A 16734-nucleotide genomic window follows, 5' to 3' on the forward strand; every position below is an offset into this window, starting at 1 on the left:
TTACTAACAAGAAGTGAGCTGTTAAAGTATTTTTCTGTTACTAGTTGGCATTTTTACCCAAAGGCAGTATCTTTCTATCATCTATTTTATCTGAGCACTGATTCTTTGGTTTTGGTTATCTGGCAATGTGTAAGAAGCAGCGACCCCTGCTGGTAAGAACTAAAGTTTCTTTCTAGAATTTACAATGGAGTCCCAATTTATATATGACAATGGTCCTGAAAATAACAAGTTCAGAGAAATGTCAAAGCAATAATCCAATTGCCACACAACATTTCAACTATAAGCCTAACAAATTATTTAAAAAGAAAAACCCTTAAACCTACTGATATCTTGCCTGCATGTCTTTCTGTGGCTCTGTTCTACAAATAAATATTAAGTATTAACATTCGTGATAAATAAAAATTCTCTGCATGTTTCAGAAAAAAAAAAGGGGGGTTGCGGAGTGGCTCAAGTGGTAGAGCACCTACCTAGCAAGCTTGCTAGGTATTATGAACCTAGCAAATATCTTCTAGGTATAGAAGATTGTAAACCAGGTCCGTTTTTATTCTACTTTGCCTCACCTCCTGCTCTCTTTCTTGGACCAGAGGGGAGAGATTCATGCTATGAAGTCCCCTTTCTTGCTTTATCTTATATTTTTCCCATGTCTCCACTCTTATTCTTCAACCCTACCTACCCTTATTTAGAGCATTTTAAATAATCATAATTAGTACCATACTATATCTCATACTTTTTCTGCTTAATTCAGTATGAATTTTAACACTCTATTCATATTACTCTATGCACTTTGGTTCATTGCCTTTGGATGTGCAGTATTCCACAATATTTTATATATCTGTTTTTCTAGTAATGGATACCTAGCTTGCCTTCAGCTTTCTATTACTGCTTAGAAATTATTGTTTACTATATGACAATGTTTGTTTATGTTTGATACATATTCATCAATTTATTTACTCACCACTTATTCTTGTATTGTTTAGAAATACCTATTTCTCTCAAATAATGCTTTTTTACTTAAAGTTTATTTCACTTAATGTTAATGTAAGCATTATTGTCATTGTTTTCCCTTCCTGAGCCTGTATCTTCCCTCAGATCTCAACAATTTTTTTACTGTCTTATTAATACTTTTATGTATCCAACAAAATTTTAATTTTCTCTGGAGGTTTTCTAATTGTTGTAAGAAAATTAACCCAATTTACTTAATTTTCTATTACAGGAAGCATAAGACATCTATTATCTTTTTTTTTTTTTTTGTGGTGGTACTGGAGTTTGAACTCATGACCTTACACTTGATAGGCAGGCATTCTACCACTTAAGCCACTCCACCAGCCCTGTTTTTTGTGTTGAGCATTGTTGATACAGGGTCATGCAAACTATTTGCCTGGGCTGGCTTTGAACCATGAACCTTCTGATCTCTGCCTCCTGAGTAGCTAGGATTATAGGCTTGAACCACCAGTGCCTGGCTCTTCCTCATTTCTTTAAAAATAATTAATATGTGCATATGGTAGCCAGGCTGAAAGACTGTCCCCAAGTGTTCACACCTTTGTTTAGTGCCCTTTCACATTATGCCAGGGTTGGTCTATATGACTGACCAACAAAATATATCAGAACTATTGGTGTTTTATTTCCAAGATTAGGAGTTCAAGGATCTCACTGACAGACTAAGCTTGGAAATGGGTCCTCCAGTTAAGTTTTCAGGGAATGTCTCCCTGGACAACCTCTTGAGTGCAACCTCATGAGCTGAAACCACACACACTAAATTCACTCCAGATTCCAGACTCTCAAAAACCCTGTGAGTTTGTGGCTTGAGGATGATTCATTATACAGTAATAGAAAACTAACACTGTTTAATTTTTAAAATTAGCCTCTACTTCTGCATTGTCTTGTAGCAATCACTTAGTTTCTCTGTGCTTGTATTGCTCTCAGGTAATGGTCCATCTTGGCTGGTGCAGGGAGAAGCTAAATTCTAGAGCTTAGCTTGGGCTTTCTCTGGTACACTTGAGCTGAAGATGTCATGCTTTAGATAGACAGATAGTGGTGTGTAAGTCTGTACTTCCTCCAGGTACTATTTTCAAAGGCTGTCTGACACAGTTATAACATCCTTGTTGGTATGTAAAGGATAGGATTAGAAGGGAATGCAAAAGGAAACCCACCCTACTCAATCCACGTTTGAATTGTCCTGATGTTATCCTGATTACCCCAGCAGGGCCTGATCTGGTTGCTGTTAGACTTAATGGCAATTGAACAAGGTAATGTGCAAAAAAGAAAGGGGCACCTCCAACCTGCTACCCTAACCTCCCCATATCTTCTGGTGCTCAGTCAGCTTTTCTTGTTTATAACGTACTTTTATTGTCCCAGGAGTCTTTTTTGTTTGTAAGTTTTATGTCTGACACATTTACCAATTTTCTTCTGACTTCTGTGACATCTCTAGGGATGAGTTCAGAAAAGAAAAGCTGATGCTCTTGCAGGAAAACAGAATATCTAATGCATTTTTTACTTCCCCATTTCTATTTTCTTTTCGCATTAAATAGCATTAACAGGTATTCAGAAATGCTTCTTGAATGAAATAAAGCAAGAAAGAAACATGACCATAACTAATTAATATCCTAGTTATAGCCTTTGAAAACTTAATAAGAACTTACCATCATTCTACCCTCACTCACCTGAAATGGCTTCAGAAATGTTTCCTCCATTGCCAGCCTGCCATACTCAGTGAACAGCTGGAATGAAAGTCACACCCACACACCCACACACACACGAGAGAGAGAGAGAGAGAGAGAGAGAGAGAGAGAGAGAGAGAGAGCGAGAGAGAGAGAGAGAGAGAGAGACAGAGAGAGAGAGAGAGACAGAGAGAGAAAGAGAGAGAAGAAGGAGGAGGAGGAGGAAGGGGGGGAGAGGAGAGAGAAAGAAAGAGAGAGAGAGAGAGAGAGAAAGGAGAGAGAGACAGAGAGAGAGAGAGAGAGAGAGAACTTTAGTATTTGCAAAGTTAGTTGAACTTCTTGACTTTACTCCTCCATTCATTTTCCCCCTACCTGTAACAGAATACTACATTATTTACAATAATAATTTTCAGGATCTAAATACTGGCTAGGTAATTCAAGCAATAGCTACAGTAATTAGATATTTAAAAAAGAAAGACATCAAGTATATTTTTAAATAACCTTCTATTTTAAAATTAATACCTCTTTCTTTTTCTTCTTTTCAGTAAGGAAGAAGGGAGGGAAGGAGATATATTTTAAATGGCCTTTCAAAGCTCAACTTGTACAAGATGAAAGCCATAACCACCCAGGATTCATTTACAAAAGTTGTAAATGAAATTTACAAAGGAAATTTAAAGGCACAATAGCCTGGATTATTACATAAGCATTTCGTTTAAAAAGCAGAAAATCAAATATACTGCCTTCTCTTGTGTTTTATTACTTCCAGTTAGGATCATGAAGCACCATGAGTTTTGTTTGCTAGAAATGTAAGATTTTGAAGAACACAGACCTGAGGAGGTGACTATGATGGGGTCTCTCATTATATGAGCTTCCCCATATGAACACAGGAAATGCAACCTCACACACGACTAACCTGCCACACAGCTCCTTAGAGCTGGGGAAGGATGCTGAACACAGGATTCCCATCCCCCATCCCTTTAGAAGAGCACCCCCAGCACCATACCGCCCTTCCTGGGGAGCAATGGGAATCTAGAAAGCAAAGGCCAATTACTCAGCACCTGATTAGAGCGATGAAATGACAGTCTGGGATGTGTCTAAAAGGCAGCTGGTCCAGAGATTAGACACTCATTAGAACTGTGTGCTAACATAATTTGAATTCACAATCACTTCTGAGGAAGGCTCAGGTACTATCATTTACAGGAAAATTTTTAAATGACTTAAAAAAGCAAAAATTTCTATAAGATATATAGAAAGAGAACAATCAGAGGAACAATGGTTTTGCTATCTATCAAAGAATAACATGAACTGAAAGAGTGCAGAGAATGTCACAGAGATGGAAAACATCTAATCTGTTACTTATTTGAGATGCAAGTTCTGCTTGGAGTGTGGAAGGAGCACTGAGCCCAGTCAGAATACCTTATTTTTATTCCCATGCTACCATTAATTAGCCATGTTAATTTCAGCAAGTCATTTATTTATTTCAGCCTCGTTTTTCTCATCTACAAAACATGAAGGACAAATTGGGTATCACTAAGGTCTCTTTCATATCTAAAGTACAATTTTAGGAGTTATCATCAGATAGCTTCTAATAGTTCTTATCTATAAAAAAATCTGGAAAAAATCTGGCATATAACGGACATACCAATGATGATTAAATGTCTGATCTTAAGACTTCAAAATCACACTTTGGAGAATCTTTAAACCAAGGTTCTTTTTCCACTTTGATTTGCCAAATATTTTCACATGTATAGGACTGGTAAGCAAGTAGCTTTATGGAAACAAGGGAATTTGAAAATTGAATTAGAAAGAATCCATACAAGACTGGAGCAAGAAACCTCAAATTAAGATAATCCTCATTTGGTTATGCTTTTTCAACCATTCTTCAAAGTTCTGCTATGCATGTTCAAAAGACTACCAGAAAAACAAAAAAGTGTGAATACTATTACCTGGAGGTGCTGAAGATCATCCTCCTGGACATTCTGGGATAAGTTATATACCTTGATTAGGAATAAAAGGCAAAATGGAAAGATAAACAGCATCATCCTAAGCACTTATTTTGTCATTCTCTATTTTTACAAATATTAATTATTACATAAATGAACTCTCTTACATACATATTTATATGATAATATTTCTAAGATCTTGAGAGAGGAATAAAGAAAGCTTGAGAGATAATAAACAATGAACAATGATAATAAAATTATTCCAGAAATACAAAAGCCACCTTCTCTGGAGTCAGAATGTTAAAATTAGTTTATGAACATAACTTAAAAATTAGTCAGTAATATAGTCACTCTTCAAAACATACCAAAATGGTACTAATCTAAATCTGAACAATCCTTCTGGAAAACTGGTTGTTTTTTATTTTGTTTGTTTGCAGTACAAGGGATACAACCCAGAGCATGCATATGTAGGGCAAGCACTCTTCCACTGAGATACATCCTTTTTAAACTAACTTTAATTTTTTTTTATTTTGGGACAGTATCTAAGTGGATCAGGCTGGCTTTGAACTTGTGATCCTCCTGCTTCAGCATCATGAGAAGCTGGAATATAGAACTGCATCACCATGCCCAAATGGAAAATTGTGTTTTGAAAAATTATTGACTTCTTCAAAACTTATTATTTTATTTATGTCTACAGAAAGTCCCACTACATGGAAGTTAGGTTCTGAAGATCATGCTTACATTCTTATACATCTGCATTATTAGTTCATGAACAGATTTTAAGATGACATTCTTTTTTTTCTTTGAAAGGGCCAAAATCAGTAGCTTCAAAGAAAAGTTAAGGATGTTCTATGCTAACGTACTGATACAAACAGTATACTTTATGTACTTATCTCAATAAATGATCATTTCTCAGATAATAAAATCATTCTAAGGATTTAGCAGATTTTTTTTCTATGAAAAGATCCAATGTATCTAGGTCAAATATATTTTTCCTTTTTTTTTGTGCTGGGGACCAAACTCAGGGCGTTGCACTTGCCAGGCAAGCGTTCTTCCACTGAGCTAAATCCCCAACCCCTAGGTCAAATATAAATAGTATATAATAAATATTTAAAAATCAAAGCCAATCTGGTCTTAATTGTCTTGTGTAAATGGTTTCTGCTGTCGATCATAAGGAAAATAGATATGAAGGTTGCATTTTGAAGGTTTATTAAAGAAGTAGATTTTTAAAACCATCAATCATAGGTTAAAATCATGACTTTTATTTTAAAGTCCTTTACTTAAAAATAGTTTATCCATCCTCCTTCTATTTACTCTCTCCTAGTTGTTTTAACCAGACCATGCCCTTGTTGCCAGCTCAGGCTCCATTCTCCCTATACATATAACCTCAACTGACCAATTAATCCCAGCTGATTTGCCTTTCCTGCCTTTTCAACTACCTTACATTTAAAAAACTGATCAGCTTTAGTTCTTCACCACCTTCTCTTTCTGCTCTCTCTGAATAGAAAATATCTAAAAACAGTCTTTGAAATCTTTTCTATTACCTGTTTGCTGTATTGTTATAGTAATATTCTCCAAGGACTTTCAGAACAATTTAGAAAATCTGTAACAACCCCCAAAACAACAGCTTTTAAAAGAGAAAGAAAAAAAGGAAGTTTTTATTTTCCATTATTATGATATAAAATTTTATTTAAGGACATTTACTTTTCTTTTTTATGATATATTAATATTTTAACAAGAATTTATGTCACTGTCCTAAATCTTCTAGAAATATTTTCTCATTTATTAATCATAGAATAAAATATTTAAGATGTTTAGTTTTCTAAATGTGTATTAAGTTTTTAAAACTCTGAACACATTATTTTTACAATTAAAAATATTTCCACTGACTGTGTAAGATGAAATTTTATACTCATAAATCTTATTTCACAAAACATACCTTACAATAGGTAGTCCAAATATCTACTATAAGATTTAATATCACTGAATTTATTTTAGGCTTTAAACTGGAAAAATATCAATAATAAAATCTTTTCTGACTAAAGTATTCAGTTTGAAAACTGATTAGACTACAGTAACAAAAATAATTCTATTCTTGTAGAAACCACAAGAATTGAACCAAATGACATATATATATATATTCTGCCATTTCTGTTGTTTGTCTCACTACATGTATATAGAAACACATATATTTATAAATTTTAAAGAAATATCCATCAAAGTGGATTTATTTTATTCCATACCTGTATTGAGCTGATCATTGTGCTAAGGGCAAATACTGTCGCTGAATCTCTCAAAGTTGACTGACTATCAAAGGTTCCCTGAGTATCCATCAATAACACTGCAACCTATAGGCAAATAGAGAACATTACTGGTATTGTATAGAACATTCAGGGGATTAGAGTTACCACAATGTTAACACCATAAGAACTAAAGAAAAGTATTATCAATGAATATTTAATAAGTAATTTCATATCCATGCCATGAATGTCACAGAAAATAAAAATATTAATTAGCTACTAATTACAATAATGATTTTCACTGGTAATCCAACAAAAAAAAATATGCACTGAAACAGTAAAAATGCTAGCTTGCTATCTGCTATTCTGTCTTCCTTATGACTCTGCTTGCTTTGATCACTAAAAAGGTAAGCAGGGATCATGCAATAGGATGCTACCCTTCCCCTTTATGCTTCATGGCAAATGACAAAATTAGTTTTCAAAAAAGCATTTTCAAGGTAACTGTTGCAAGCGAAAACTCAATTTTACTTAAAGAGTGAGTGTCCTACCTTTTTACCATCAAGTTTATTTATAAGGAAGACTTCACTCCATATCTGGATTCCCGTCGTCTCTCGTTCAGACCCACCTCTCCATGAAAATCCAGTCAATGGTTCATTGTAATCTCCAACCCAATCAACTGATTCCTATGAATTTAACAGAATCTATGATATGGAACTGGATATGGGTGTATAATTTTTTCCATTCATCTCTTCCACTTCTTATCTCTAACTCTAACCAAATGAAGCAATACATGCACATCTACTGCAAATAACTTTATTCATAAAAATACAGAAGAGCAACCATTCGCTAAGTCTTATGCCAAGTTCTGGGAATACAAAGATGAAAAGACATCATTCCTAACTAGAAGAAGTTCACAGCCTGAGAGGAAAATAGATACGCTAACACATTATTATGATGTAATATATGTGTCTCAAAATGGAAGTGTATATAAATGAAAGCACAGGAAATGGTATAACTAACTCTTCATCAGGTAAGATTTCATGAAAGGTGATATTTGAAGACTATTTAGGAATTTTCCAGGTTAGCAAACTTGGAGAAGGCATTCAAGGAAAGGAAGGAAGGAAAGAAAGAAAGAGTGAAGAAGGAGAGTATATAACATCAGAATTTACACAAATACTTTAGTGTGGGGGGTTGAGGAGATCAATTAACAGAGCAAAGCTAGACAGATGGCCAGATTCTGAAAAGTACCTAAGGTAGTTAAAATTTTATCCTATAGACAATGGGGAGTTAACAAGAAGCAGAGATGACTTATCAATACAGTTGTGAATAGAAAGATTATTCAAGAAGCACAGAAGGGCTAGTTAGTACAGAAAATAAATTATAGCTAGGATGAACAAAAGAGGGGTTATTATAAAAGTAAAAAAATGACTGAGGGCCTGAACTGGGGCTAGGACAGTAGGGAAGAAAAGAAAGTACAGATATAAGTGGGATTTGAGAAGCCAAAGTAAGAAAGAATAGAAGACTAGGTAAGATAAGTATCCCTTAGGTTCAGTAATTATGTCATTGGTGTCACTGGTTAATAGCAGTTACACTCATTTTAATATCTGGTACAAAGACTAAATTATTAGTCTTTGGAAGACCTATTAGATAATCTTCAATATAAAACCTCATATTAGCTAAATCATAAAACTTTACTAATGCAGAGGAATTTGGAAGTAGACCACTTAATAAAATAAGCAGTCTATGTAAACTAGTATAGAAGAAAATTTTATTTTGTGATACATTGTCTTATTCTATTAAGTAATTTTAGACCCTTATAAAGAGCTCAGTTTTGATTCTTCCATGAATTAGTTCCATTATCTGGTTTATTCAATCTTATTTTGTTCCTCTCCAGTAATTTTTTCATCTTTTCATAATTTCCACTCTATAGAAGAAGGTGTACCTTTCGTTTAATGCAAATATCATACTCATTCCTCTTTTCTAGAATGTCTTCTCTCTCTTTGCCGCTCTCTCTCTCTGGCGTTACTGGGGTTTAAACTCAGCCTCACACTTCCTGGGCCCTGCCACTTGACCCATGGCCCCTTCCTTTTTGCCTTCTAGGTATTCTTTGAATAAGGTCTCTCATTTATGCTGAGACCAGCCTGGACTGTAATTCTATTTATGCCTTTTGCATAGCTAGGGTGACAGGTGCACACCACTATGCTTGGATTTTTATTTATTGGTTGAGATAGGGTCTTGCTAACTCCACTGCCCTCCTCTCCCTTCCCAGCGATTTCCATCTCCCAAGTAGACAGGATTACAGGTGTGAGTCACCATGCCTGGCTTCTTCCCCCTTCTTGACCCAGAACTTTCACATTTTCAAAGCCTAGCCCATGTCCCAATATCTCTAGGAAGTTTTCCCTGATAACTCCTGACTATATAGACATGTTTCTTCTCTGAACTACACTGAGAAATAGAAAAATTAGCATTTTAAATTACTCTAAATAATTCACATATCTTAATTCTGCCTCCTCAGTCAAATTGTGTGATGCCTAAGTGCACAATCTATGTCTTCTTTGGTTTCCTCCATAGCACCTAGCACAATGCAGAGCATAGAGCTAGTAGTCGATAAATAGTAACTAACTGATGTAGAAATTTAAAATAGTCTAGTAAAATTTGCCTAAGCAAAGATCTTGGTAAAGGTCATGTGTTTTCTCTCACATGTGGAAGACAGACCCAAAAGATACATGTGTGTGTATCCACACACACACACACATGTATATGTATAACTGTAACAGTGGGACTGTTTGAGGGGATTAAGGAGAGGAAGTAGAGGAAAAGAGAATGATAATAATAAATAATGTTGACATACACTGCATCTGTGAAGGAAGTAGCATAACAAAACATGCTAAAGCTGTTTAGTAATAGGAGGGGGAAGGTTAGGTAAGTAATAGAGGGGGTTAATCTGATTAATCTGATTAAAGTACAATATACTCATGGGTGAAATGCCATGGTGAAACCCCTTTGAACATGAATACACACTTAAAAAATGAAAGACAGGAATGTAAAACAGGTCCTGTTAGGGGTAGATACTAGTGGGAGGGGGAGGGGGAATGGAGAGGGTGAATATGGTCAATGTACTTTAAATAAGTGCATGAAAATGGAGCAATGAATGAAACCTGCTAAGATTGTTTTAAGTAGGAGGGAGGAGGTTGAAGGAGAATTATGGAGGGGATGAATCTAACTAAGGTACATTATAAGCGTACATGGAAATATCACAATGAACCCTCCCCTGTACAACTAACATACGCTAATAAAATGTTTTTAAAAGTCTTGGGATACATACTTTAATGAATAAATTGTGATGATACGAATTAGCATGATGATAACATTATTGTATCATTAACTCAGGTCAACAATCTACCTAAGATTTTTATTAAAATTTTTGAAAGACAAGGAAAGCACCGATAAAACAGTTACTTTGGCAGATCTAAAATTCAGCTTGTTTCATTCATGCTTGTTAAGGGACCTCCTACTTACCTGGTTGTACATATATCGCAGCATGAAGTCCATCAGGAATGATTTCCCTTTTCTAAAGGCTCCAGCAACAGATACGGCAACTACTTCCTTGTCTCTGACAGCCTCAGAGAGAAGGATCCGATTCAGTGCAGTTTCATCTAACTCAAAGGAATGGTCATCTTTGACAATAAGGACTTGGACAGGTCCTGCCTTTTTCACTGGCTCTTCCTCTTCTGAGCTCCATTCACTTGTCTTTTCTGAAAATCCACCTGGTGAATAAGGCAACAATTGGTTCAGCTAATCATCTCCAAATACCCAGAAATAGGTATCTCTCAACTCTCAAATACATGACACACAGTGGAATTGGAAACGCTCATTATAATCACATATTTTATTGTCATTTATACCATATTCTAGAAAGACTTCAATTATCTTTCTGATCATGTGACTGAATTAAAAAGAATTTTCTTTTCAAGAATGCTGTCAGTACAAAGTTCGCTCTTTGCTAACTGAGAAAGACAATCAAAGCAAAGAGCTCTACTTTTGAATCAGATGAATAGCAAAGTATTAGTTCACACTTTCTCCATCCCTTTGAAATAAGCTTAGTTATTTACATAAAAGATTCTTGCAATGCTTCCTTCTTATTGATGGATATTAAATTGTACATAGTAAGTTTCTACCTTTACATAATAGGGGTGGGTGAGACAGGTAACTCTGAGCTTTGTGTTTTCTTTTTGTAGGTCTGGGGATTGAGTCTAGGACCTCTCCACATGGTAGGCAAATGCTCTACCACTGAGCTACATCCCTAGCCTTGAATTCTTAGTGTATGTTCAAGGCCCTTGTACACATGGACTTAATGAAGAGGAAAAAGACTTTTTTAAATTGTGACAAGTATATTGTAAAAAAAAAATCTGAATTGTGACTAAAATACCGAGATGGTTGATGGGAAGAAATATCATTATAATGCAGGCAAATACCATATTAAATGTACCTTTTTTTGGTAAAGAGACATTCAGAAATGCAGAAATAGTTAGTTATTATTAAAGAATGAATAGTAAAATACAATTAATTTGTGGAATATCTGTTTATGAATATATTAGTTTGTGTCTTAAAGTTAAGAAAGGTTTCCTATCTGAGACCTATCACTACTATCAACCTATACCTATATTTATGATAATCGACATTTACGTATACTATTTAGAAAAGCTGTAACTCAAGTGTCTCTCAATTATAAATGGATAAATGAAATGTGGTATATCCATACAATGAAATAGTATTCAAGAGTAAAAACAAATACGGTATCTCAATAGAAGCTACAACATGGATGACCCCTGAAAACACTATGTTAAGAAGCCAGCCATAAAGGACTACATATTGTATGACTCCATATATATTTAAATGTCCATAACAGGAAAATATATAGAGACAGAAAGTAGATTAGTGTGTGTGGTTGTCTAGGGCTGGGGTATAGGTGTGAACTGAGGGCTGGGAGTGGTGGCTAAGTGATGCAAGGTTTCTTTGGGGGACTAATGAAAATGTCTTAAAATTGTGATATGGGTACATAACTAAAGACATTAAAAGTCATTTAACTGTATACTTTAAGTGGGTAAATGGCATGGAATAAGAATTATGTTAGCAAACTTAAAAACTATTTAGAAAAATTTTAGTTTCTATAAAGATCAAAACTGAAAACAAGGACTAAAAATATTTAGAGAGCTCATACTATCTAACTTGCATTTCTTGAAAATTTATCAAGCTCACACACAGTACATATCCAGTAAATGTTTATTTACACAATTTTGTTTAAAAGATTTTATAAGGTAAAGGTATTATAAAGAACAAATGTTGTAAATCTGACATCATTCATTCATAATTACATACTACCTGGGTAATAAATATTATCTTATTAATCTAAAATAATAAAAAAATCTTTTGGAATACATACCTAGTTTTCTTAGTACCAGACCTCCGCCTTCTTAAATATATTTTGCTAAACTATACTTAGTTTCACTTTCCTAAACACTATTCAAATCCTAAAAAGAAGAAAGGGGAAGGAAATAGGTGAGAAGCAAGACAGATGGGAACTGGCATTTTACTATGGATGACCCGGATTATGAGGTTCACAAGGAGAGAGAACCAACTTGCTATGGTTTGAATATGCTTTGTTTCCTCTGAAACTCATATTCAAATTTGGTCCTCAATGCAATAATATTGAGTGGTTGTGAGACATTTAAGTGCTGATTCATCACTCTGTACAATTAGTATATGCTAAAAATAACAAAATAAAAAGAAGCTTTGTCCTTCTGAATGTATTAATGCCTTTCTGGAAGGACTGAGTTAACTACTGGGGGTGTGAACTAAGTTCTTGCTCTCTCAGGACTAGATGAGTCACTACAAGAGCAGATTGTTATAAAGCAAAGCTGCCCTAATGTACTCTCCCTTTAACAAAAGTTCCAGTGCCCTTCAGCTTTTCTGACATGTTATGATATACCAGGCCCCTGCCAGATGTGATCACGTGATCTTGGATTTCTAGCCTCAAGAACTATGAGCCAAAATAACCTCTACTCTTCATAAATTATTCAGATGAAGGCATAACTCTCATTTTACCTCTAAGCATACTAAATCTTGTATTCAAAAACAGGGGTTTGGGGACTTTTCCATTTTGTGCTGTATTCTACATCACTAGAAGCTGGTACTCAGTTACTGAATTTAGATATGTAGAAAGGGAATTTTTAAAAAATTTATACCATACAGAAAAATTGTTTTATATACTGGAAATACCGTTGAAGTACATTACTAATTTTTTATTTGTAAACTTTTATTTTAAAAAGTTATACTCCAACTTTTTAGTAAAAACTAAACCAAGAGAGATAAACTCTGAGTATATTACAGCCATTTTAAAGAAAATGCTGGAGTTAGTAGGTATAGGTAAGAACTTTCTCAACGAACCCCCAGCAGCACAGCAACTAAGAGATAGCATAGAAATATGGGACCTCATAAAACTAAAAAGCTTCTGTTCATCAAAAGAAATGGTCTCTAAACTGAAGAGAACACCCACAGAATGGGAGAAAAATATTTGCCAGCTACACATCAGACAAAGGACTGATAACCAGAATATACAGGGAACTTAAAAAACTAAATTCTCCTAAAACTAATGAACCAATAAAGAAATGGGCAAGTGAACTAAACAGAACTTTCTCAAAAGAAGAAATTCAAATGGCCAAAAATCACATGAAAAAATGCTCACCATCTCTAGCAATAAAGGAAATGCAAATTAAAACCACGCTAAGATTCCGCCTCACCCCTGTTAGAATAGCCATCATCAGCAACACCACCACCAACAGGTGTTGGCGAGGATGCGGGGAAAAAGGAACCCTCTTACACTGTTGGTGGGAATGTAAACTAGCACAACCACTCTGGAAATAATTTGGAGGCTACTTAAAAAGCTACACATTGATCTACCATTTGATCCACTCTTGGGGATATACCCAAAAGACTGTGACACAGGTTACTCCAGAGGCACCTGCACACTCATGTTTATTGCGGCACTATTCACAATAGCCAAGCTATGGAAACAGCCAAGATGCCCCACCACTGACGAATGGATTAAGAAAATGTGGTATCCATACACAATGGAATTTTATGCAGCCATGAAGAAGAACGAAATGTTATCATTCGCTGGTAAATAGATGGAATTGGAGAACATCATTCTGAGTGAGGTTAGTCTGGTCCAAAAGACCAAAAATCGTATGGTCTCCCTCATATGTGGACATTAGATCAAGGGCAAACACACAAGGGGATTGGACTTTGAGCACATGATAAAAGCGAGAGCACACAAGGGAGGGGTGAGGATAGGTAAGACACCTAAAAAATTAGTTAGCATTTGTTGCCCTTAACGCAGAGAAACTAAAGCAGATACCTTAAAAACAACTGAGGCCAATAGGAATAGGGGACCAGGAACTAGAGAAAAAGTTAGATCAAAAAGAATTAACCTAGAAGGTAATACCCATGCACAGGAAATTAATGTGAGTCAACTCTCTATATAGCTATCCTTATCTCAACCAGCAAAAACCCTTGTTCCTTCCTATTATTGCTTATAGTCTCTCCTCAACAAAATTAGAGATAAGGGCAAAATAGTTTCTGCTGGGTATTGAGGGGGGGGAGAGGGAAGGGGCAGAGTGGGTGGTAAGGGAGGGGGTGGGGGGCAGGGGGGAGAAATGACCCAAGCCTTGTATGCACATATGAATAATAAAACAATTAAAAAAAAGAAAATGCATAGCACTTAAGAAATTCTCCTGGCAGCTAAAATTAAAAGGAATTATTATTTCTTCTTGAACTATTACATCTCATTTTAACAGCAGAATTTGAAGAGGACAGATAGAACCTGTCTGAATGGGCAGCTGAAATGCCTTCCAAAGTAACAATAAGAAAGAATTTACACAGAAAGAGATAGACAGACACGGGGAAACACAATAAAATATTAACTCACAAAGATGAATCTTAAGTATTTTACAGCAAGAATAGAGCTATGAGTACACGAGATGACTAGATATAACAGAGGTCAAAACATTAGCATGCAGAGTCTTACATAATTCTGCTGATAATACTCTTGAGGGAAGGGCAGTTACATCAGAACCTTGAAGAAACAAGTAAATCACTTAACAGGATGTTTATTTATTTAAAAGCAAAAGAATATTATAAATCATCCATTTGGTGTCAGTTTCTATAAATGTACCTGTGTTTTCTTATGCCATCATGATGACAGCACTGTGTAGATGTGTATGTATTTTTCAATAGAAAAAATGAGAAACTAAAAAGGAAATATAAATGACTAATAGGAATAGGGGAGTTCAGTCTTCCTAGTAAAGATACATTAATTAAAAAGAGACACTGGAAACAATGAAAAATTTAAAAATATGCATACCTTTTAAACAATTCCATTTCCTATAATATATCCTAAGGAAACTATCAGAACTGTGCACATGTATTTATCCAAATAGAGGTTCATAACAGCACTATTTATATAGTGACAAATTAGATAAAATCTAAATGCTTAACAGTATTTAAATAATTATGTCACAGCTATATTATGCAAAAATATGCACCCATTTGAAGTCATGTTATAGAAAATGTCCTAATCTTAAGAAAATATGCTCACATATTTTAAGAAAACAAGAAGATGGAAAATATAATTCCCACTAAGAAAAACAAACAAATACATATATATTCATAGTCATTGAAAAAAGTCAGTTTCACAAGTACTTGATTTCTAAAGAGTTAGCTGGTCCTTTGATCATCTCTGAGTCAACTAGTCTGAAAATGGATGGTTACTCTGTCTTGAATACTGTCTGTGTCACGCTCAGGTCTACCCCTACCACTCTAAGCTCTTCTCTGCATTACAGACACTGAAACATTGCAGAGACTCTGCAAAGTACAGCACTGTAATTCTTACAATTTTCTTTTAAGAGTTCTGGTTTAGTTTTTGCCAAAGAAAAGCACTTAGGACATTTGGAAGCCAGAGGGAGGGAAAAATCATTATTGTTTTCCTAAAGAAAGAATAATACGTGAACATATAGCAGCCATTGCAGGACATACCAAAGTTACAGAACTACACCAATTCATGAACAATAGCTAGCCCTCAGCCAGATGGCCAGGTATTTGTAAGATATTTGTGGAAGGACTTTTGACAGGGGCACAGAGTATAAGGATATTTGGTCTCACTGCTGAGAAGGAGAACAAAATGACTCATTTTTGTAGGAAGCACTCAGCCTCTTGCCCAATCACCCCTATTCAATAGATCCACAAACTAAAAGAAGCAAAAGAAATATGGCATGTATGTTAGTATCATAACATCATAAATATCAGATAAAACAGACTTTGGTGGCAAAAGTATTACTTTTTGCCTTAAAAATAAAAGGCTGAGTTCATCAGGAACATGTGACAATTGTGTGCAGTTAATATAACTCAAAGGTCTATAAGCAAAACTTGACAAAACAGAAGGGAAATTGACAAATGAACCAGCATTTAAAAAACATATTTGAGTACTTTAAAATATTGACAAAATATCAGCATCTGACAGATCAAAAGGTCTAAAATCATCTAGAATACATAATCTACATTGAGTAAATCTGAGCTAATGGACATATATAACACATTTATAAAAATCAGAAAGCATAAAATGCCTGTTGAGCACCTGTACACTATTTATAAAAATTAAGAACATACCAGAACATAAGACAAATTTCAACACTGTTTTAGCACAGGTATTCTATAAACATGAACTTCCCAATACTGTAGCAAGTAGTTATATATGACTAGTTAACTTTTTAAAATTTTATTTTATTGTTTTTACATTTACTTGCATGTGTATATATTATTTGAACCACTTCCTCCCCC

General features: G+C 34.8%; 1 protein-coding gene across 2 annotated transcripts in view; it reads right to left on the reverse strand.

Moving 5' to 3' along the window:
• Positions 1-16734, reverse strand: part of Atl1 (atlastin GTPase 1) — a 47002-nt gene that overhangs the window by 18186 nt on the left and 12082 nt on the right. For both annotated transcript variants that reach the window (XM_020165033.2, XM_020165034.2), the window contains 5 exons: positions 10360-10607; positions 7389-7523; positions 6844-6948; positions 4604-4654; positions 2661-2717 (listed from right to left, as the gene is read on the reverse strand). In XM_020165033.2, coding sequence (XP_020020622.1) covers positions 2661-2717; positions 4604-4654; positions 6844-6948; positions 7389-7523; positions 10360-10607 — 596 coding nt within the window. The remainder of the gene's footprint in view (positions 1-2660; positions 2718-4603; positions 4655-6843; positions 6949-7388; positions 7524-10359; positions 10608-16734) is intronic.

This window comes from Castor canadensis, chromosome 3 (genome assembly GCF_047511655.1).
Source record: "Castor canadensis chromosome 3, mCasCan1.hap1v2, whole genome shotgun sequence".
Taxonomy (NCBI): domain Eukaryota; kingdom Metazoa; phylum Chordata; class Mammalia; order Rodentia; family Castoridae; genus Castor; species Castor canadensis.